Below are 25,503 nucleotides of genomic sequence, written 5' to 3'. Positions count from 1 at the left end.
TTTAATCTTAATTAGGATTAAAAACATTGCCTACTGGTAGTGAATGGTCACAGTTAAGTCCAAAATCCAGTAGTCACAAGGTTTATTGTCATTTTGAACTCATGATTTGTGCAGTTTGGCTTTTGTGATGACACCAACTGACTTTGAAATATTTGATGATTTTCATATCAGCTTACCAAGTCTGAACAGCCAGAAAACCAGTTCCTTAAAATGTCTTTTTTTTCAATGGCAAGGTGCTATTTGTGATTGGCCAAGAGCAATTTCTTTTCTTCTGATTCATCATTTAGTATTGATGTAAGGTTATGAAACAGGGCACAGAGGTAAGCTCTACAAAGGGTGTGTGTGTTATAGAGATGTCTTGTAGTATCGTTGATTTAAACATTTGCCTAAACTCTGTGGCCCGTATTCTGAAGTCGGGCTTAACTTAGACCATGGTCTAACTCTGTGCTAAAATTATGGGAAGCCAAAGTGTCAAATTTTTTATTAAGTTGTACATGTATGTTACTCATGTTTACTGTGCTCTTTCCTGATTCTTTAAAGGACAAGTCCACCCCAACAAAAACTTGATTTGAATAAAAAAAGAAAAATTCAACAAGCATAACACTGAAAATTTCATCAAAATCGGATGTAAAATAAGAAAGTTATGACATTTCAAAGTTTCGCTTATTTTTAACAAAATAGTTTTATGAACGAGCCAGTTACATCCAAATGAGAGAGTCGATGACATCACTCACTCACTATTTCTTTTGTATTTTATTATATGAAATATGAAATATTTTGATTTTCTTGTCATTGTCATGTGAAATGAAGTTTCATTCCTCCCTGAACACGTGGAATTCCATTATTTTAACATTTTGTGCTTCAGGCAAGGAGGTCCTAATCATCAAATTCGTAAAAATTGAAATATTGTATAATTCAAACAATAAAAAACAAAAGAAATAGTGAGTGAGTGACGTCATCGACTCTCTCATTTGGATGTAACTGGCTCGTTCATATGACTATTTTGTTAAAAATAAGCGAAACTTTGAAATGTCATAACTTTCTTATTTTACATCCGATTTTGATGAAATTTTCAGCATTGTGCTTGTCTGATTTTTCTCTATTGATTCAAATCAACATTTTTCTGAGGTGGACTTGACCTTTAATGGTGAAGACAATCATCTATTTATACTTTCTAGACAATTATGGATGATTTGAGAGCTAAATGAGCTGAATAATGATGTCTCTACTGTTAGTGATTTATGTAACAATTGGCTATCCATACCTAAACCACAACTTTAAACCTGAGTTTGAGTTAAGCCCGACTTCAGAATACCGGCCTGTGTCTTCATTGCTTCTCCCATCCAATTCTTATAGTCATAATTTTTCTCTACCCCTCTTTTGTCTCTTCCCTCCATTTTGCCTATTTTTCCTTTCTTGCACTATCTTTTTATTTCGTCTGCTTATCAAGCCCTCACCAACACCACCCTCTCTACCATCTATCTTTCTTTATTTCTCTAAATCATTATCCGCCTCTCTTTATCTCTTAAATCTTTAGTTTTTTAATATTTCTACATTGCTACAGCATATGTCCATTATATTTCACCATTCAACGCATTACCTCCTGCTTTTCCTCGTTTTAGCTATCATTCATTTCCTTGTAATCAGTTACATCTCTGCTTTCTTTTTCCTGTTTTATTTCAAAACTATTTTTCCATTTATTAACTTTTTTGCCTTTATTTTTATATGTACTTCAGAAATTATATGAACTGAAGTGAAAGATGATTCCAGATTAAGAGATTATCAAATGTTATTTAATAATTGCAAATTTTAATCCAGTGTCAGGGTTGATGTCACATCTGGTGACAGCTGAATCAATCAGAATCGTGATATATCAACAAATTTCAGCTTGATAGAATATATCAGAAAAGAGATAATTACTTAATTTATGTTGTATAATGGGGGAAAGTTGTTCATATCAAATTTTCTCTCTTGAACAGAAAATTAGTGATTCACTGAGAGACGTTTCATGCATGTTTGTCTTGTTATTAATCCACCAAACGTGAAAGGATGACGTCGTTTATAGAGAGGGACCGCATGATTTCATGAACCCCATAACAAATATAGTCAGAGAATATGCTTAGACTCTCATTCATTTCCTCTTTTAGTTTAGAATTAAAATATTTCTTTAAATTTCCTTCAAAGTTCATTTATCTAGATTGTCATTAGAAGATTTTTCCACAGAAAGGTTATTCCACATAAATGGAATAGGAAGATTTTAAAAATCCTCTTGTACAGTTTTACTGCTACTTGTCTGAGGTGTTAATAGAGGAACTGTGAAGTCTTTATGGTACATATTCTGATATCACATGATAACAGATTTTGTGGTCATTTGTTTTATATGCATTTATGTAATCCATGAGTCACCAGTCATCAGTGGTTTTTTCCTGTTCTCCAGAATCAATATGCAATAGTAATGTTCAAATCCTGAATCAGAAATAGTTCCTGTATTTATAACTTTTGATTAGTGCTTTGAAATCATGCTGTGCTATAAAGGTCATTAACATCAATGTCATGATTGTTTTTAGGTGGCCTCTAATTTGGGAAATAATTAGAGATTTAATAGTTCTTCCCCCTTCCTTTTTATATAGGACATGGCATGCAAGTTTGAGGTACAAAGGAAATTGTGTTTAAAAATGACCCAGACCCGGTAATATAAAGCTCAGTAATTGATGGTAGGATTGATTTTTATGATTGATTTATACACAATAAGCAATGCAATCAATTATAGAAATCAGCCTTACTATCAATTGCTAAGGTGTATGTCACAGGGCCCTGTCATTCTCATGCCCACCTGTAGATCTTGTTGACATTTTAACAAGGCTTTGTGAATTCCTTTGGGGAATGTCAAATATATGATTTCTGAATGTGGAAGTTGGTTGTTATTAGATTATGGAAATAATTCTTAGTCAGTTACATCCAGGGAATACCAAGAGAGTGCAACATTTATCAGCGGGAAGTCTTTAGCAATCATCATTGGTTTGAGATGACTTCTTCTGTTCCCCGCTCTGTGATGTTCTCTCACGACTTCCGTTTGAAAATTAGGCATCCTGGCGAATGAGTGCGAGTGATTGACTCTAGTCTGTTGAGAAGGAACTCTGGCAATTGTCATCAAAGACTTTGCTCTGTCAATTCAAACATTTGTTAGGCAGTTCATTAGTCTGCTTTTAAGAGCGAGCAAGATGAATCGATCATGGTCTAAGTATGGAGGTCTTCGACTTGATGATTATGAAGAAATATATCAGATTTGGGAATTACAAAGAGAATTTGACTTTTCTATCAAGGTGAGTTAGCTGGTCATTGACTTTGAAAAAATACAGGTTTGAGAATTTCATTCTCTTTTATACAGCTCACTATTACTTTGAATCCATTACCATAAGCTGTTATTTGCTCTATGTGGTCAAGAAAAATGTCAAAACAAGATATGGCAACTTGTTTGTTAATTTAGGATAGGCCTACATGTTTGTTGTAAAGGTAGTTTTATTAATGATATGTAAAATTCTTGCAGTTTTGGACATTCAAGTAAAACTTTATGTGTTTATACTGTGAGCATGACAACTGTGTTCATTTATCTGCCGATAATCAATTTTATTTTATTGTTATAGCCAGCCACAATATTTAGATCAGTAAAAGGATCACTGTTTATGTGTAACCTTTGCATGTTGCCTCAGTCCAAATGTAGGCAGTACTTATAGTTTTATTAATGATAAAGTATTTGGATAAGTTTCAGATGACACAGAAAAGTGTTTATTGCATTTGATTGTCGTTTAGTTGATTTGAGCCATTTGAGAATTTGGATAATTTGTTAAGTTTCAGATGACACAGAAAAGTGTTTATTGCATTTGATTGTCGTTTAGTTGATTTGAGCCATTTTTTTATTGAAACGATCCTGAATAACAGGAGCATAAGATCAAAGATAACATGCTTATGATTTTAATTGCAGAGATACATAGAAGTTTGCTGGAAAAAATAACTTAAGACAGTTTGATTCACTTTGGCATTGAAATCAGTAACTTTAAAAATGTCCTCCAAAAATGTGATTGTTTTGCCAAAGAATGTCAACAGTTGTTACCTATTTGGATTTGAGTTTGTTCATGCTCCAAGATTTATATTTAAAATCTAGGATGTTGATTCAATTTGGAAATGGATGTGTTAAAAGTTCGTGGGTGGGCTTTAAAAAGACATCATTAGATTTTTTTACTTCTTAAGAGATCATGATTATGATCACTGAACTATCTTCACCATTGTATTGTCATTTCTGGTTTGATGCTTTGTGAAGTTAATAGTCCCATCTCTTTGTGGCCATGGACTGAATGTAAAAAGAATTTTACTTTTAAATCCAACAAAAAAAAAATGCAAGTTTGGAATGATGCTTTGGGTTGGTTGACGATCATTTGTTGTAATTGATTGCTAGTACTCACTCTATAACTGGCTCCTGATCCAACAAAGCAAATATATCCAAGATTTGTGTTTCCTTTTTAGATTAAACCATGTCTTAATGCTCTTGAAGATGTACATTTGTTGCCCAAATTTAATTTGATTAGAATTATTTAACAAAAAATCTGAATCTGAACATTTTGGTATAGTTATGGATAAGTTTTAAGCGAGACTGTAAAAGACATCTTATCTTGAATCCCCTTGTCATCAAGTAATCAAATATCACTTCATTAGAATCAGAATCATGTATTGGAATCTCTTGGGCAATGTCTTGTCAACGGGTTACAATAACCAAGAGTTAAGAATCCTCAAATTATATTTGTTTAAGTGTGCTTTTCTCAAGGCTGTGGAATATGTTCTGCTGATGTTAAGGGGGAAGCCTCTCACTGGATAGAAACCTTGTGAGAGGTATGACTCACCTAGCTTCCTGTCATAATCCTAATGTCATCCTCCGGAATGGCAGACAGCCACCATGGAGAATTATTAGATTTATTTAGTTTTTAGGGGAGCAATAATGAAATCAAACCACTTTAGGTAGTGAGAATAAAATCTATTCACCTATATTACCCACTACCCCCCCCCCCAAGAAAAATAAATAAATAAGTAATAATAATAAATAATTAAATATATGTTTAAAAAATAGATATTCAATTGGGACCTTATGTCTAGTCTAATTTAGACTTTAAAGTGGCAAATTTTCTCTTTTGTTTTAAGACAATGAATTTGTGAGAAAAGTATAGAGCTAAAAAGTACCCCAAACTGTAGGAGAACTAGGCAATGATCAAATCATTATGTTTAGACAGTCGTATGGCAAGCAGCCATGATGTCTTTCTAAACATGTTGCTTTCATTTTAAAGGAACATTCATAATGTACTGTAACTTACAAAAGAAGGAAAGAATGCTTTTTTAAACTTTGATATGCATCAACACTCTTGCAAAAATGTTGATCTCATGATATTTTTTTTTTTGAGTAGGAATAAGAAAGAAGGAGAAAGTGAATATGAATAATGTTTAATATATTTAAATCATTTTTGCTCTCACGCTGGAACAACAAAAATGTTCGTGATGTTCACAATATCCTTGGATCCTTTCTGAAATGTTGTAAAGAAATTGATTTTGTATTACATTTATAAAAAGAACCGGTTTACAACCTCAAGTAAAAAGAGACCATATTGATTTAACTAATCTGATTTTTTTTACTGTGCTTTCTCACTCTTAAATGATTTTATTCAATTTTCTTATTGGTTTAGATACCCACACTGATAAGCATTGCAATGCTTAGTGTGACTCACATATCATTTGAGGCATGTCCGAGGGTCCCCCTAGAATGTCCCCAAGCTGTAGATCACTAAATCACTTTTCTCATTTATATTTAAATCCAGCTGAAAAATCCTGAAATGAGAAAATCAACTAATATGACCTCTCTTTTTAGTCATGGTCTTAATCTTCAGTCAGGTTTTTAATTGAAGATCTGTCTTGCCTGTCAACAAGTAGCTAATCCAATGTTATACCACTGGAGAAACATTCAGCCTGAAGCTGATAAAAGATGGGGGGCATTCAAAGAGCTTTTATTTCAGAGAGTCTATGGTTTTATCAGGAAGAACAGTCAAAGCTTTGCCTGACTTGAAGGTATTTTCATCAAGTAGCAGAGTAATTCAGGCATTTACATGTAGATATCTCTTGGGTGTCTCTGAACTTGTATTTTTCTCACTTTTTTCACAGAGTAGCATGAAAATTGGGAGTGATTCGGGTTTTATCTGGGTTAGTCCTGAACTGTGGGATTTCTCACTGTGACATTCATGTTGATCAGATCTGATTTATAAGAGTTCAGAGTATTTCAACAAAAGAATTTTAAAGAATGAAATATAAATGAAAGGCAAATGGTGGAAATCTCAGTTTGGATCATAGAACCTTTTCTTCAAATAGAGAGGGAAAATATTAATTTGGAACTTTATCTGAATATCAGGCATGTATCATCAAACTTGGCTCAGAATTCAGCAGTACCATTTAGAGTTGAATATTGAATTTATCTCATGGCATCATAGTGTAATCTCTTGTATCTCTGGGGATTTTATGGGATTCAACTTGGCAACTAAGTTGCCAGTTTGACAATTTCTTTAGGCTCATCCTAGTGAGGGAAAAGCTTGATCTGCGATTGAGAGAAGAGGAAGAGAAAGTTCAATCCATGCTGTAGCTTTGCCATTCATCAGGATCAGTCCTCGGCTTGTCTGAGCTTATACGAGCAGCAGTACTGCTTGCAGTATGGATGAAAGGATTTCAGTGTTTGCTTCTGGATTTCAGCACTTTTTTAGAAAGAGAAATTAGCTGTGGAATGATAACTCTTTAATGGGAATTCAGCAAGTCATCTAATAATTGCAGTTATCATAGCTTTTCTTAGGCATTGACTGAACAAGTGGTCTTGATTGGAGTCAACTTGCAATAAATGTTTTTATCTGCAACGAGACAAAGAATATTCATATTGTTTTATTTAGTCAGAACTATTGAGAATAAGCAGTATTTTATTGCATCAGTGAACAGTTACTGAGTTTACAAAGGTGTACTGTATTTTCATTTCATCCAAATCAATTTGGAATTTTGTTCTCACTAGTTGGGAATTTCGAATATTAACAGTTGAGTATTCTCTTCCTTTTCATCACTGAATGTTATTTCAACAATGACTGATCAAGGATATTTTATCAAGTGTTGGCCATAGTCCTTTTCTGATGCTGAAACATTCAGAAACTGTCAACGCACTGTGCTTCTCTCTCTTTCCTATTAGTAACCTGTACATCACTGCCAGAAGAACTCTCATGTGATTCATGTTGAATAGAACATTATAAGAGCTTCTGACAGCCATTTTAAAATTCATCTTCTAAATTTGGTCTAAACTGGAAGTGAGACACCATATTTTGTTCTATCCACTCCGATCCTTTGGGAACACTTCTTCCAATTTTGTTAACCTCACATCTGGTGAAACTTTGATGTTCTTTTATCTGAGTTTCCTCTCTTGACGAACACTTTCATCATGTCAATATCCTTCTGGAACCCAATGTATCTCAGCTTATCAAGTGTGAGCCAGAAGGTCGCTAGTCCATTTATGATTAATATGGTCATTTTCATATTTCATTTGACATTTGTAAACATTGCATGAGTCAAGTCAAAGGATCCAGGGAATAGTGTTCACCGCTCTTAATGCATGAGAACTAATTTGGTCCGTAAGCACACTCCTCTGGGAGTGAGACAATGTCAATCACTTTGGAGTGAGATTCGTGGCTTTTGAGAGGGGATTTTATCTCTTTTAGAGTCTAAGTGTCTAAAAAGGTACACAGTTCACTCCAGAAGGAGCTATTAAGCGCTCTATATGGACTTACAGTTCACTCCAAAGGGATTGGTCCCTACTATCACTCCGTGAGGAGTGTAATAAGGGACTAGATTTAATAGCAATGTTTACGTAGAGAAAGAAGAGATTTACATGACATGTGATATTAAGTAAAGATGCAGACCACTTGCTTTTAGACTAATAAGAAATGGACTCAATTGATATGTTACAATGCTGGTTTCAATTTCTACAATGCTGAGCACTTGTCAAGTCCTCATACGTGATTAAGCCCTCAGTAGGGCTCAAGTTAAACAACAGGGGAGCATTTCATCAACATTTATGTCCGACAAGTTGTCAGATCTGACAACTTTCCCCGATTCTGATTGGCTGAGAGGTACTGTTGCTATGGTAATTGTCGGATAAAACAGGACTTGTCGGATAAAATCCTTTCATGAAATGCTCCCCTGGTTACCTTTTCAAATTTCTTGAGTTAACTCTGCAGAAGGATTTTACTGATCAATATTTTCATCTTTGCTGAAAACTGCATTGGTGTAAAAAAAAACTTTGTAATTATTCCTCATATATGGAACAAGTGATGCTAATTCTTTGTTATGATTTGTGAAATATGAATTTTTCATTGTTTTTTTTTCTACAGAGTGCCACTGATAAGAGCCATGCAGTGAAGTTCAGCGGTTACATTGACCTAGGAAGAGAGCTTGCTCTAACACATTCATTACTGAGTGAAGCAGTAGACAAGTTTGATAAGGTTTGTGACTTGGGCTTATACTGTACAATTAATTGCAATTATTGATCAATACTATTAATCATATCACCTCTACAGACCTGCCAACCAGTATGTTTTAGCCGTATTTAGTACGTTTTTGCAACCAAAATAAGGCAGTACGTTTTTTCTTTGAAAAATATGTTGTTGTTTTTTTTTACTAAATCGTAATTTATTGAGAAAAATAATCTCTATATGTCTCCATTTCATAAAACATACACAAATTTGGTTATTAGATCAATGTAATTTCAGGTAACTTGTTTTTTTTTTTCAATCATTTTGTTAAAACCAGGGTGAAGATATATACACATGTTTTAATGTTTTGTTTTTTTTCATCTGCAAGAGCAGTGCGCATTTTAGCTTGCATGCAGCTTGAGCGCCGCGATGAGCGAGTGCACCAAGCATTTTATTATGAAATACACTTTTTTGGGGAAAAATACATTTTTTTAATCACAGAATACAGTTTTTCATTCCCAGAGGTTGGCAGGTCTGCATATTTATCTCACACGGTAAAAATACTGATTTTTTGGGGTCAAAATACTGATTTTGGGGGATAAGAATACTGAAAATGCAAAATACAACTTGGCAGCTCTGCCTCTATGATCAGTTGCTTAAGTTTGTTATACAAATGTTTGCTCCTGTGACATTTGCCTTAGTCTGAAGACAGCGTATCATTCTCACAAGTTAAGTGAAGCCAGGACTTACTCCAGATTAAGAGAGAAATGTAATTTGTATGTTTTATATGACAAAAATTTATAGCTTGTAGGCAGGTAATTGCATATAGTATTCATTTACAAGAATGCATATAGGAGTCATAGGTAGTTGAAATCTTCAAGAAAATTAGCTTCATCGATTTAATATTAACATATCTGTATTTGTCACTTAACATTTTTAATTTCCTTTGGGATGTTTTACAAAGAGTTCAACATGAATCACAGGCATGCCTGTATTCCAACACATACATGTTATTTAACAAGCAATCTAATTGATTGATTTGCAATAGAACACATTCTCTGAGCATGATTTAACCAATGTGGTGATGATGTATTATGCAGCACACAACTGGAGTTTAAGAGCGACTGCAAGTTGGTCTTAAATATTTGTTGAAAAACCCTCTGATAGTATTTAAAAAAAAACGAAAAAATTAATTGTATTTTGTGTTCTCTTATGCAGCCAAGCAAGGAAAAGGTTAGTCCTTTACCCGGCATCTTGACCAAGATTTCTGATCAAGTCAGCAAACCTGATAAGTTTATCCCCTACCAGTCAACTCATGTGGAGATTGACAACACGGTAAGCAGTGCGACATCAGTTACCACTACCACCACCACGACATCATCTTCAACATCATCGACAGCGACGTCACAGGCCAAGAAGAATCTTAGTAAGATCTTTGAAGATGCTGAACCATCGACAGCAGGCGATGTCGAGATGCTGCCTCCGTACGAGGTTGCTATGGATAAGACGATTACAAAGTCATCAACCATTAACAGCCTAGTAGACTTCATCCAGCAAGATAGTGACTCTACAACATCGATCTCTAAGCTGAACAGTAGAGCTATGAATGCAAAGAATGGCAGACATGCAAAGATGGTGAGACAGTCAGAGATTGAAGTGAACAGAGAGGATTATGATATTGGTGAAGATCAAACACTAATTGGCTCTCAGATGGAACCTTTACAGATTGTTGAAGAGGAAAGGACTCGAATAGAAACAAAGGAAAAGAGCCATGTCTATACAGTGTGTATAGAAACAGTATGTAGTAATACCAATGTCGATACGACCCTCAGTACTAGTGACTCAAGCAAACCAAAGAATGATGACAATGGGCAGAAGCCTCGCACGCTGCCATTGTCGTTTTCTAACCCTGCCTTTCAGTTGTCATCGAGGGCGCTAAAGCAGAAAGATGCCGGGACAGACAGCATGAGTTCTGTCAACAGTACACCAAGCAACGGAGCAGATTCAGACTTGTCCAACTTGGATGGGGATGTATCGCACAGCTCTTCTAGCAGTGGTGCTTCCCCACCCCGTTTTAGACGCACAGAGTTCTCAAAGGGGAAGAGTTTTCATGCAGACACTTCACGTAGTAAGCACCCAGCGTATGTAAACATAGAACCACACACACTCCCTAAAGTACATGTATCATCCCGACCACCTGCAGACATGGTTGGGGATATCTATAAGCCAACAGAAAGTCGCTTGCCAGTCGAGAGCTATAGCAGTAGTAGCTCAATCCATACAAAAATGACTCTGCCTATTGGTAGCATTTGTACTGAAATGGACAGTACGCAGCCGCAGTCACCAACTGAAGCTGTGAAAGCATTAAATGATGCTCACAGAAAAGACTTCTTTAGAAATCTTATTACACCAACGGATGAGATTCCTGTATTGTTGGATCCAAACAGCAATAATCAATCAACGCAGTGTTCGGAGGCAACTTTCCGATTGAGCAGCAGCAAGAAGCACGATTTACCACAGTTCTCTATAATTATGCCAAATCCTAAGACTGCTCTATCTCAGGATTACAATAATGCTACTTTCCCTTCAAGTAATGTCAGACACCATGTTGTACAGAACCAAGAGAAAGCATTCTCTGAGGTCTTGCTACCCTCCGTATCACGTCCTAGACAAGATAATACAGCACACATACGCATAACACCATCGCAAATACCCTCTAAGGAAGCAACCATTACTCCTGTTACAGTAGGGGCTTTCCCAGTACTAGATATGCCCCAACAGACTCACAACCGGACTGCTAATAACAGCACAGGACTAGCCCAACAGCAAAGTCCTCCAACAAGGAGGAATATTATCACCCAGTTAGTAACCAAACAAAAACTGACTAATGAAGCACTCACTTGCCCCGTCCCACTGGAGTTCTGTCCTGTTACAGAGCCGACAGTGCTCCAGACTAGGCCTAGCAGGGTAGGATCAGTCCAGCATCGGATACAGCCTGTGCCTTCAGGAGCATCCGTTAGCCAGGATCCAATCTGGACCAGACGCAGTGAGGACTCCCCATCTCATGGAGACATCTCAACTGCAGAGGAAAAACAACAGGTAAAGTTAGGTTTGTTTTTTACATGATGATGATGATGATGATGATAAAAGTTATATTGATTATCATGATGGTGGTGATTATGGGGATGATGATGATGGTGATAATGATGCTGATAATGATGGTGGTGGTGTTGGCGGCAGGGATGGTTGCGGTGGTGGTGGTGATAGTGATTGTGATATGTTAGGCATGATAATGTTGATTAAAATGGAAGGGGCACTATCATGGATACTATACCCATCCACTCCTAATGTTTGTATCATTTATTACTCTTTTAATTTCATCTTCAGTACGACAATGAAATTTCTAGCCTGAAGCTAGAACTGGAGCGGATGGCATCCCAGCTGGCTGAGACCAAGAAACAACTGGAAGAAGAGGATATCAAGGCAGAGGCTGCCCTCACAGAGATGAGGTTAAAGGTTGAAGCTACAGAGACAGAGCTTCAAGTACAGCAGCAGGAGAAAGACCAGCAGATCAGGGATGTCATAAGCAGGTATGAGGTCAAAGGTCATTTAGACCCCTTCCAGAAGCTTTAGCAGATGACATTGATTTCCCCTTACCCTTAATACAGGGGTAGTTCATGTACGTGTTTAGTGTGAACCTAAGTTTACTCTTTGTGAATTTCTGATCCTTTTTCAAGAAATTCAGTCAGTGGTCTTATTCTCGTTTGTGCTCCAATCCAGTAACCAGGGTCATTCATTCTCCAAACATGTCTTTAACCCCCATTAACATCTTGATAGACTCAAGAGAGGCTAACTGCTTAGTACTTTGATAAATCTTGATCTTTAATAATATTTAATTCTTAATGTTGCGTATTATTCATATTATAATAATTTATATTGTATATCCCTATTCAAATAATAACAAAGATAAATGATAAAAACCCTTTGCTGCATTGACAATGAAGGCTTTTTGTAAGGGAGAAGAGGGCCAAATTCTTGCAATATTTCTATAGCATTGGTAATGACCAACAAATACACACATTTTCCATGAAACATACATGTCAGTTGTTCAGTCATGTATAATTCTTTTAATTTCTTCAAATTTCCCCATATTCTTACCTCTATCAAATAATAAAGTTCATAAAGCAAATGAAATTTGACATATTTTTATGACCTATGCCAATTTATTATTCTCTTTTAGAAGCTATATTTGATTTTTTTTAAATTGAAAAATGTACTATGTGATGTTGGCAAAACAACCCTTTTTCGAGAGAGAGAAGCAGAGGTGTAAAAGAATGCTTTGTTAATAAACTAGATCATTACAAAGAAGTTGTAAATTTTCAGGAAATTCAACAATCAACAATGATAGACACATTTAGTCCAAATATGCAAGAAAAGTATAGTTATTGGAGTTAACACGTATCAGGTTGTTTGCAGATTGATATATAAAGGTAACAGCTTTAGGTTATATTACACTTAATTTGGGATACATCCTGCGTGTATCCATAGCTTGCATAGAAATACAAGCTTTATTAATTCATAGGGAAGCAGTTTAACTGATGCGCAGGGACATTCAGGAAGAATACCTTGTACGCTTTGTTCCTTCAAAACTATAAATCTATCCAGATTTTCACATTCATTTTCAAGATAGAAAAGCAGTGTTTTATTTTTTTCAAGATCGTTCACCATTTTTTAAAAATTCTTACTAAAAGATATATTCCCATATAGCACCGAAGAAATAAGTCAACTTAAAATAGGTCCTTCTAGAAACTTAGGGAAACGCTGTTCCAAGTATTACCATTATTTGTTTAATTGTCTGCAATTTATTGAATAGTTAAAAGGGTAGGGTAAGAAAGCGTGGAGCGTTGTGGCCCTGTGGATTAGTCTTCTGACTTTGAAACAGAGGGTAGTGGGTTCGAATCCCAGCCATGGCGTAATTTCCTTCAGCAAGAAATTCATCCACATTGTGCTGCACTCAACCCAGGTGAGTTGAATGGGTACCTGGCAGGAATTTATTCCTTGAAATGCCACCGCGCTGTAAAAGGCTGCGGGGCTAAAGCCGGTGTAATAATATCCAAGTCCTTTGGAAGCGCATGGGGACGTTATGACGTAATGTGATATGCGCTATACAAGAACTGCGTTATTATTATTATTATTAAAGCTTATTCTTATTTGATTACTAGATATCTCATAATTTTCTTTCAAGCTTCAGAGTGTGTTAGAATTAATAATTGTACCCCTGGTTTTTTTTTGCCATTTTCACCATCTATTCCTGAACATTACGATGGCATAAATAATATATACCCTTACTAAGAACACAGGGAATACATAAATTTTCAAGGTGAACTTTCATCCATCACCCCTCCCCCCTTTCCCTGTCAACCAATCACTCGCAATATTTGTACAGCGCTGTGTTCCACCAACCCTCATACTACCACTTGCTCCCCTTTTTTCTTTTCCCTTTAATTAATAGCTAATGGTCAACCTATAATAGCCTCCTATCCCTAGTGTCGGTATGTATGCGCCGTCGTCGTCATCAACGTCGCTTTTCTCTCAATCACTGGCCTGCCCTCATCTCACTTCACCTCATATCATTTCATCACTTATTCTCTTTTTTATCCTTGTATTTAATTGCATTTTGGAATGCAAGTATATCAAAATTAGGTATTCAAAATGAGAATATTATATTGCCTCGTTATTATGAATGCTTTTATCATCTATTAAAGAAAGGGACAAGTTTTATCAACTTTTGCTATACATTGTGAATATTTTTCTCCTGTTGTCTCTGAGTAAAAGCAAAATCACTCATCTGTTGCTATTTCTACTCAATTCATATTTTTAGTATTATTTTAAAGATATTTATTTTAATACTGCAATTCACTTCTTTGTTCATGCCTTCAAGAACATATTTTTCTTTGCAATTTGCTTCAAACATCACCAAATAAGTTAATAACAAAGTATCGTTGCAATTGTTACTTTTACTTTGTATTCATGCAATTGATAAAGTATTGGCATTATTTTTTACAAATATAATTGAATTTAATTTATCATATTTTTCAGGGTCTTATTCTTGAAGATTATCATTCTCATTTTTTCATGACTTTTCTTGATGAATATTATCATTGTTTCCTCCTATTTCTTCTACCTTTATTTTTCAACTATCATTCCATCATCTCTCCTTTCTCTTACACTGTTTCAATTTGCTTTTATTGAATTTCAGTTGGAATGAAATATTTTTGTTTTAGCACTGACTTGATTTCAATGGAAACGGCTACTGCTTCTGTTGCCTAACTGTTATTTGTTTTTGCTTATCTTTTTCTTAAGATGGAGTGTTTTGGGGTGATAGGTTTTTATGTTGAGTGGGATTATTTCTGTGGGGTGTTTTGTCTCACTCTTGTTGAAAATTTGCTACACTGTTTGGGGAAATGTGTGGAAGTGAATATGATATTGGTTTGTGTTATATAATCTGAAAACTTTCTCAATACACCACTGCTATGATGATTATTCCATTACACATAAAATATATAAGTTATTATAAACTATGAAATATTGGTTTCTTAAAACATGTGTTTAAAATGACTTGGTGAGTGAACCTATGTGTCTGGTAGAAGACTGAGGGAGATAGGTTTATGTAGAAGTATTCTCCAAGTTTTGAAATATGGTTATATTTAAGTTGAATCTGGGTCTTGGAAATTTGTTTGGCTATTGTAAATTAGTTCTATTTCACACAATGAAATATAAGGTTATAGATAAAGGATACATTGTCAGTATATCTCATTTTAGTTTAGAGTAGAATGAATGATTTGATAGAATCACTGTTTATTAGATGGTGTTCTAACATGTATTTCCTTTCTCCCATCGTCACACACCGTGCACTGAAGCTTCCATTGGATTATCTAACCATGTCCCTATCCTTCTCTTCCTAACACTGCCCACCTCATTATCACATTCTCAACCCATCTTTAGTGAAGGTATAATAACGACAGGTTCTCTTGATGTTAGTGTCCACCAAGCAAGACCCCCTCCCCCGCAGTGAGAAACCACCCTTCAACCACCTGTAGACCCCTTCCACCACCTGTAAACTCCTTCCACCACTTGTAGACCCCCATCCTCCATCTGTTCAACCCCCCCCCCCCCCACAGTTCCCCCTGCTTCCTCTCAATGTTAGCATCTCGTTAGCAGCTTGTCTCTAAATGATGAAGTTGATTTGCTTAGATGAAACTAGTCTAATGCACCCTTTATCCATAATCTCTTAGTAATTTATTCTTGCAGAATTATCCTTTGACCTTTGCACCCACCCTCACCTTTGACCCCCTAGTTGTATTATTTGTGTAATATCCCCTTGTAGAATTCTGTCATAGAAAGCCAGTCCCCTTGTATGTTTTTGTTTTATTTGCTCTTTTATGTTCTTAATTATTTCTATTTATTATTTTTGTTTCCTAAATGAGATGTTCTTTTTGCTAGGCTTGTTTTTTCTGCTACTAAGATTCAATTTTCCTTTATTTTTGCTATCTTTTATGTTTAACGTTTATTTTCTTGCTCCACTTTCACTTTTTCCTAACGTTTTTTCAGTCATGCTTTACTTTTCTGTTTGATTTATTGCTATTTGCAATGCTACCTCTTCTATTTTTATTCCAACAATGATGATTATTTTGGTGCTGTGTTATCTCATCTCTCAGGGTTGAATTCCGATCCTCCGTATGTCAAGTTGTTGATGATGAAAAGACAGAGGGGGAATTATGGTTGGTAATCGTTTTGCATCTTGGGGAAAGAACAATTCCTATTTACTCATTCTATCTATAACCATTTTCACTTTATTGAAACTGTAATAATACCTTATTTCTCTGGAATGTCATAACATTGTTGGTATCTTCTTCTTATTTCAAATCATTTCACTTGATTGAGGCCGTAATAATACTCTTTGGAATGCCATAACACTTTTAATATACTAGTATTGTTATTTCAAGTCTGGCTCTAACTTTCTGATCATGAAATCAACCATCATATTCATATTCAACAAGTGTGGATGTATTTCTTCATCTCAATTTGCAACAACTACAAAAAGAAACCCTTTAAAACATATTATTAGTCATTGATATGTTCAACTCAGTTCATCCCCATGCAATAATAATATTCTTGTGGAGGTTGTCTCATTACCTTTAACCTACATTTTAAGAAACAAATAGAGGAAAACTCGTAATTTTGATTTATTTTTCTTAGATGTCTATAATGATATGAATTTATATCATTGATCAAGTAATGACATTATGGTTGATGTATTGTCAAACTGATGTTTTTTTTATATTCAAGAGGTATCTCTCTTAAGCCATTGGTAATAGTTCTACAATTTTCATTTAAGATGTTTTTAAGGACAACTAGTAAAAACAGGTATAATGATCAATTTTTGATAAGAATAAAGCTTTGTTATTTGTTATGGTGGTAGATTTCTAGTGTTCCAATGATTAATCTTTGTCAAATTGCAAGGCAGTAATATATCTTGTCCCTAACATTTGATACACATATTTGTGTATTCACCTTACAAAGTACAACCCCCCTTCCTAAATCCCTTTATACCCCTATATATCTTTGTCTCCAGCATGAAACTGTATTATAGATGTGATTCCAATCCCTTTAATGAAATAAACCCATGCAACATAGCAATTTTGTGATTTAAGCAAAAAAAATTAAGCAGAAAATTACTATTAATTAATCTACGTAGAGAACTTGAAAACCTTACAGCTTCACTTGTTACTGCTAAAATAACCCTAAAAGTAGAACCTTTACAAATTAGAAAAATATTTAATGGGATTTAAGTGAAATTGCTGCATTTTGACTTCTAATTCAAGTGTTAAATATTTGATTTGTGTGTAATGCGTTCAGTCTTAACTGTTGTAATCAATTCAAGACGTCGTAAAATTTTTCATTTCTGCAAATTTTAGATGTTACTATGGCAATTTCTTCTCTTTCATATTTTTTTTATTACTTACACTACGTACACCTTTTTGTTTCTCTCTGTCTCTCTTTCTCTCACCATCTTCTTCCTCTTGACAAGAAATCAATCTTGCCCCCCCCCCTCCACCTCCTCACCTTCTCATTGTCCAATAATGTGTTTGTTTTGCACTCCCTTTAGCTTGTTATACTTAAATTGAATGAAAGCCCCCCCCCCCCCACCCTCCTTGAAATTAACTCATCAATCATAAACCAGGGCCCTGTAACATCAAACTTAGCGATTGATCACAGGGTTTATTTTTAGTATTGATTATACACTATGCAATCAATCATAGAAATTTCCACACAATCAATCGCTAAGCTTTATGATACAGTGCCTTTATATAGCATCCTGCATCATTACCTATTGTAATGTAATTAATTCTTTCCTGAACTCACAAGTTTTGTTTGTTCACACCCTCACATCTGACATTGAGCTCTTATGTAGACTATTTAGCAGAGGGGCCGCGGAATGGGGGGGGGGCTTCAGCCCCCCACTTTATTCCAAAACCATGTACAAAAACATAAAAATGACCATACGATTGTGATTGTTTGCATGGTCAGCCCCCCCCCCCTTTGAAAACCATTCCGTGTCCCATGTTTAGTGAACCTCAACAGTAAACTGATTTTATATCAAAATCTAAAGTAGTTTTTAATTAATTCAGTAGACTTTATTTTCCCATCCATTTATCATAACTTGAAAAAAAATGTTCAGATTCTATTCTTCGTCCTGAAGTCTTCTATCTAAAAAATATAATAAAGAATTAAAGGATTCCTAGCATTGACAGGAATGGTACACGTGTAGAGATTAAAAGGGCTTTCTTAGAAAATAATCTGAAGGGTCATCATTTTAATTAATGTTAAATATATGATTAAAGATGGGTTTGGGTTTCAGTGAAATTATCATTGGTGTGGTATTTGTCATTACTGTGTCATTATCCTATTTTCTTCAGACAGGAGTCATCAGCATCAAACTAGCATTTCATAATATTATGTTGTATTGGAATCATTGGAAAGGGGTTATATAATAATATAATATATGTGATTTGTAATGCGCCAAATCCACTCGGCAGAGTGCCCAAGGCGCAGTGAAAGAAGAGAGAAAGAACGAAAGAGAAAAAGTACAAATATAATAGTAATAGATTCAGGAACAATTAAGAGTAAGAGGCATTGAATAGACGAGTCTTAAGGTAACGTTTAAATGTGTCAATGGACGTGCATTCACGGATTGTCAGGGGAAGATCATTCCAGAGAATAGGGCCAGCGCGAGCAAAAGTCCGAACCCCCATGTCTTAACGGATTTAGGAATAACTTGGAAACCAGAGTTAGATGAACGTAGGGACCTGACTGGAGTGTATTTGCTGATTAGATTAATATTGTACTGTGGAGCAGAGCCATTAATTTACAAATCAGTACATTGACTACATTCCAACATTAATGTGTAAACTCACACTGTGTATGATATTACTACCATGGTTTGGGGGAAGGCAATTATAAAGGTCAGATTTAAATAGACCAGCTGTCTACCTGCTCATATGCAATGTATTATCATATCATATTGTTATGAGTTGAGTGATCTGTTTTCCATACATTGATGTTTAGTCTTTTCAAAGAAGTAAGGGTGTTTGATAAATGTCTGATACTTGGTGGACTTAATTTATATTTCATAAATGTCTTTTTTTTTACGAAGATTTAATATCCAGGATAATATTGATTGAAGACAGTCTATTGAATATTTTTCATCTTGAGGAAGCGTATTGGATTTTTTTTGGTTAACTTATTTTCAAGATTTTAAATTTTATACTCTGAATCATTAATAGATATTGCCAGAGAACTGAATTTACTTTTAAAAAAGACACTGTAAATTATTTTTCAATAAGCATCATTTACATTAAAAGTGCCTAAGGTTTTTGATAAAATAATTCAGTTGCAAATGTGACTAACATGAACAGGTGAAATAGTGAGCAATCTAACACTTCTATTGAAAATAAGAAGAGAAATCACTCCTGTGGTGGTGTTAACTTATGAAATATCAATAATTGCTTTGAGGGAATTCACAAATTCCAAAGTGTTTGAATTTTCACACATTATTTTTATCCTAAAGCTATCAGTCAGCTTGCCTTCCTTTGTTACTTTCAGGGGAATTTTTTTATCATTGAGATTTGAATGGTGATATTTCTCTAGGGTGTATAAACTGTTGGTAATTACTCTTTCTGAATAATTTTATTCTGGGGGATGAAAATAGATACTTTTTCTTTTCCTATGATGCCAGTTCTCATGCAAGAGCCAGATTTTATACTCACTCTCTCATTTTCAATATACTAGATTTTGTGATTTGTTTACTTGGGAGAATGCATCCAAGGTGAGATTTTAAAAATGCTTACTCAGGTCATCAGGCACTTAGAACTCTTAAACTCTTCCGGAAATGATATTCTGCAAATTTTCACAAGATCACAATTAGATGATTTTATACAAGTCATATGACTGTGAAACTGTTGGTACAGATTTTTGAATGTAAGGGGGGTGGCGGGTCTTGTGCACATAATACTCTAAATCAATCAGTGCTACTTTTCATCAGCAAACAAAAACTACAAAAACTTAATTTTCTAGCTTTATAATGGAATGTAACTTATAATAAATCATTGTGAAGTAGATTTTTTCATTGTGATTTCTTTGTGGATACATTTTTTGGTGGACTGAGATGTACATGGTTATCGTCATCATCTCTACTACGTTACTAATGAATAATCTACATTAGGCCTAATAATTAATGGAAAATGGATATCTAGTCAGCATACATTGTTTATGGTTCTGTTCTGCAAGCTTTGTGCAAGTTTGGGTTATCAAAATGATTTCAGTCCATTCCATTGAAACCAAGTTGGTGATTTTTGGTCTATTAAAAACGTTTCCTTTTTAGTGGAGAAGTACAGGGTAATATTAACCGGGACTTTGACGTGTAGTGGTTTGGAGTATAGAGTTATGGTTTGGAACTGAATAATGATGGAAGTATTTAGGACCATCTTGAATGCTAGAAGTCTGTAATTAGATTTAATGTATACTGTCAATTCAAGATGTGTATAGGAAAACAGGAGATTATTAAACTACATTTGGTTTACCTAAGGGGATGTAATAAATAATCATCTGTTTCTGAATCGAGGCTATATATTCTCAATGTGCATGTATGATGAGATCAATGACTATCTTGTAGCCTATGCTTCAGACTTCATAGAGTATTACATGCATGGCTTTTATTAACAAACTTTGTGTGCTTGTTATTTTCATAAATCTCTATTTTGATGTTATGCATGGCTTGAATTCATCTCAGATATGGAGGACCATTTTTGGATTAAAACTTTTCAACACCAGAGTATTTCACCTCAAAGATCTATATTCTTGCATCCACTGATAGAATGATCAAACATTGCTGTATGTGCTCTTTTTAGTCAAACAGAAAGTTGTCATCTGTAAGTTAGCCAGAGGGGTTTATTTCAGATGGGCTATAGCCCTTCTGGCTCCAAAACATACAAATTATCCAGTATTTTATATGCAACATTTCCCTGTGTGTTAGTTACTTGTTACTAAATATGAGAATGAAATTCAAATTTGTTTGCTGTGTTGCCATGCCGACATGTTTTGAAAACAATCATGTTTCCTTTCTCCTGTGTATCGCTTGTGAGTCAATCATCCAACTTAAACATTAAAAATGACACATTTTTAGACTCTAATAGCCAGTGAAACATAGATAAATATACCAATATTAAAAGTAAAGCATGGAAAATAATTGATTTCTATTGAGAATCATATTCACAATATAACTACATGTGTGTACATATAAACAGATATTGTTATATCATATTACATAGATAGAATCATAGCATAAAAAATCATATATTGATAGAACAAGAATATTACGATTATATTTATTTAGCACATAATGCCTGTTTCTAGAATTTTGCTATATATTTGTATACCCTGATTCATATTGTAGTGTGAGAATGATAATGAATAATTATAATGATCATAGATTATCTGAAGAGTTAACATTCATCACATGAAATATATCTTGTAAATTTCTACAGTCCTACATGTACAAAACTGATAAAAAGAATCAAATCAAATAAATAGATGATTTGTTTAAAAAATGATATAAGATTTTATTGAAGTAACATTGATCATTGGCCTATTTGCTAATTTTGTCATTTTTTTTCTTACATTATTTCTGTTTGCTGCCCTCTTTAGGCTGATGTGCGTGGAAGAAGAATTGCGGGCGGAGCAAGAGGGGATGAGGGGTGCAGTCAAAGCCAAACAAAAGATCATCGACGCCCAAGAGATCCGCATTCAATCCTTAGACTTGGCTAATCAGAGACTCATGAGGGCGCTACAAGCCTTAAAACAACGTTGCCTAACAACTAGTCAACATTAAATGTCCTCTTTGCAGACAAAGATTTGAAATATTAAGATTAGAACTGATCAGTATTCGTACTATGTACGTATATATGAACAGGATGGAATCGACATCTTCTTCAATGATATGAATTTCATTCAACAAGGCAGTTTGAAACTTGTTATGAAATCAGAAGGAGCCGTAATTAGATTTCAGAATCTATTGGTTCCAGTGTGTTTAAAAGAGTTTGAAATTTGCAATAGTATCAATTACATCATCTTAACCCATGACATGATTGAGACTAGAAAATATAAATGATTAAGTTGATATACATTATGTGATATTGGAGAACGTATTGTTGGGTTGATCACACAGATAAAATTATTAAGATCATGGATTTGAAAAGTACATCTGTATTGTCTGATTGGTTAAATATGGAGAATTCAATGAATTTTTTTTAAATTATAACCTAAAATAATTGCAAATTCTATAGCTATCTACTATCATCAGTCAACTTCAATTTTTGAAAACAGAATAATACATTATATATAAAAACAGTTAAAGTAGTTGAAGAAATCAATTCACACAATGTCATGAATATATGTAGTGCAAAAAATCTGTAACCTCTTATATGACTATGTGAGAATGTGTGTATTTCATTCTGTGGTATTCTTCTTGTTTGGAGAGATTATGGAAAATACATACTCATTGATATCTCTCACATTTCGGTATTAATTCCTTATATTTTGGATGCAATTTTCATAGCTTTTTAAGGTTGATGATCATGTAATACTCTATACCAGGACATGACATGACAGATTTGAGAAATGTGATTTTTGTTTCAACATAATTTGTGCTGTTTCATATTATTGCACAAATGGCATGCAAATGTGATTTTTTGCAAAGAATGGCAAAGAATGCCATCTTTCCTTTTAGTGTTGTGATAGCTCGAATATGCACAATCAAGTTTTGAATATTTTTTCTAGTTTGAAGATGTGTGGTTATATTTCACTTATTATTAAGAGCAGAATAGTATTTCTTGATATTATTCTTGCTCCGTTAATTACAGTGTAAAAACTGTGGTGTTACAACCTACACCAGTCAGTGTCCCTAGACGACTACACCTGCATCCAGTTGCATAAAACTTTGGCCATAAAAAAACTCTGGCACAATAAACAAAAACTCTGGCAAACAAAATACCATTAAAAATTACACATTAAAAAAATCTGGCAAAAATTTTGCCAAAGTTTTTTTATGGCAAAATTTTTATGCAACGGGTCCCTTGAGGTGTTGAAATTACACCCTAGAGATTGAACATAACACTGAAGAGTGTAATAGTAACAACTAAAGGTGTTGAATTAACACAAGCAATTTAACAGCAGAGTAAAATGACTGATGTGGTCGTCCATGTACACCAAATCAGCACCACGCAACCTCATCGCAAAAAATTATAACTGTATTTTGGAGAGATTTATTCTTGCTTCATATACCTACTGTTAATCAACCCATCGGATACAGAGACCTCATTATGTGGAAACTGGACTCTATTGAAAATGCATGTTAGAGCATAAGCAGTCAGCCCCAATGATTTAGCATGTCATCAAACTTAGCATATGGTGTTTCACTCGTACATGTACATTATCTCACAATTACTTACATGAGGAATATGTACATTTGATCTACATCAGCAGGGATACATCTTTTGAATGTGCACTATAACTTGGGAATGAGATTTCCTTTAAACTTGTTCATCACCTGACTTGCAACTGTATCCTAATCATTACCCATAATGCACTTTGATTTACATTCCACTCATCAACAAATCCACCTCGGGGAAAACTCATATGACTGTTGTGATGATAGTATTGGCATCTTGAATATTACCTTCGTAAAAATAAGATCTTAGCTTTGAAAAACAAAACATGCATTGCTTTTAGAGTGTAATTTACCATCATTGATGTGAGATAAATCAACATTTTCATATTCTTTGTTGAGAGTAAGGTGCAGTGTATTTCATGCTCCTCGTTAGTCAACCTCAAACTTTACAGGGTTGTTTTTATATAATATAGAGTTGCTTGCACATAAAAGCGTTTAAATTAAAAGTTGTAATCATATGTACATTTATTTAAATATCAAAATACAATTGAAAGTTAACTACTGTTTAAAATTCAAAAAGATAGTTGTGTCAAATGTGAGTTACTTGCCAAGATTATGGCTTTAATAGAATGAGGGGACTGTTTCTTGAAAGTTGTCAGCTCTGACTACATTTATAAACCTGACAATCTCAGTTAAATTGATTGGCTCAGGAGCACTGGCCATTTGCTGTTACCATGGTAACAGATAATGGCTTATTGTCAGTGCGGACAACTTTCATAAAACCCTGCATTAATTCAACTATGAAAGAGATTTGATGTCACTATAAGCAGTTGCTGATTGTTCACAATTCTATTCCGTTTAGAATAATTTATACTTCAAATTCAGGAAACCATTGTCCCATAAAGGTGATTTATTAGTCCAAAGTGAAACAAAATTATACTAATCAATGATTTATATTTGGAATCTGATTATTTAAATTATACTGTCAACCACTAGTCAAATTCCTTGTGTAATGTCAGAATGATGTCATGTTAACTTTAATGGCTATCATTCAACAAATATGAATTATTGGTATTTTATTATTACGATGGATATAGTTTAGTTGCTTGGAACTTAACAGAACTATAGACCCTCTATACCCTTCCCCCGACCCCCTCCCTTTCCCTGTCTCAATATTTATTTTCCAAGCATTTAGGTGCTAAGAAGTAATGGATTATTTATCAATGTAAATGTAGATTCTGATATTTGAAAACTCAAATATTGCTGTTGAATAGCTCTTTATCATATAACTTTTCTTATACTATATGATAATAGTTGTGTTTTTGTAGGTTTCATAGCTTAGCTTGCCAAGGAAGAGATTGAGAGGGATGGAGAGCAACAATATCAAGCTGACTTGTTTGGAGAAAAAAAACGAGACAGTCTTGCATTAGTGTTGATATATTTATTATTCGATCATATTTATAATGAATACATAAGTCAGACTTGCTAGTGTACATTGAGATATTTTGCCCATTTTGTTTTGTTCATTTGTGTATCCAACCATGAGATTTGAATCATATTTAAACTATGAAAATATAATTTATAAAAACTTTTGTGTAATTGCATTTGTATCTTGATTGAAAACTTATAAATAAAACAAAAAGTATCTTGAATATTAATTGACTGGTGAGTGTTCAATATAGATGTATCATGTTTTTGAAATCTTGTAACTTTTAGAGGAATCATTGGAAATTAGTTACAGACACTGAGCCCTATGATAAAGGTTTGCAATGACTTACAAATTTGAAAAAAAAAACAATTATGAAAGTGAACGTTTGGAAATAGGTAGATCTTCAGGCATTTCAACATTAACATTCAATTTGAGAAGAGAAACTTAAAGTAATAGCACTGTGATAAAGATTTAATGAGGGAAATAATTGGGATTAAAAAAAATGAATATGACATCAATGTGTTGATACTGATGAT

The 25,503-nt window shown here is 34.3% G+C and overlaps 1 protein-coding gene across 8 annotated transcripts in view; it reads left to right on the top strand.

Annotated features, from left to right (window-relative positions):
* The window catches only part of LOC129278094 (ras GTPase-activating protein nGAP-like), a 55,875-nt gene extending 30,685 nt beyond the window's left edge, over nucleotides 1-25,190 (top strand). For 2 of the 8 annotated variants that reach the window (XM_064110310.1, XM_054914316.2), the window contains 5 exons: nucleotides 8,451-8,561; nucleotides 9,750-11,630; nucleotides 11,919-12,121; nucleotides 16,250-16,312; nucleotides 21,798-25,190. In XM_064110310.1, coding sequence (XP_063966380.1) covers nucleotides 8,451-8,561; nucleotides 9,750-11,630; nucleotides 11,919-12,121; nucleotides 16,250-16,312; nucleotides 21,798-21,981 — 2,442 coding nt within the window. In that variant the 3' untranslated portion in view covers nucleotides 21,982-25,190. Of the gene's footprint in view, nucleotides 1-8,450; nucleotides 8,562-9,749; nucleotides 11,631-11,918; nucleotides 12,122-14,043; nucleotides 14,084-14,790; nucleotides 14,809-16,249; nucleotides 16,313-21,797 lie in introns of those variants that run through there. The other 6 variants (XM_064110315.1, XM_064110313.1, XM_064110312.1 and 3 more) reach the window with 4 other exon arrangements.
* The last annotated feature ends 313 nt before the right edge of the window (nucleotides 25,191-25,503 follow it).

The sequence above is a fragment of the Lytechinus pictus genome, chromosome 15 (assembly GCF_037042905.1).
Source record: "Lytechinus pictus isolate F3 Inbred chromosome 15, Lp3.0, whole genome shotgun sequence".
Taxonomy (NCBI): Eukaryota; Metazoa; Echinodermata; class Echinoidea; order Temnopleuroida; family Toxopneustidae; genus Lytechinus; species Lytechinus pictus.
Note: the sequence above shows the minus strand (reverse complement) of the source record. Positions and strands in the feature narration are given on the sequence as shown.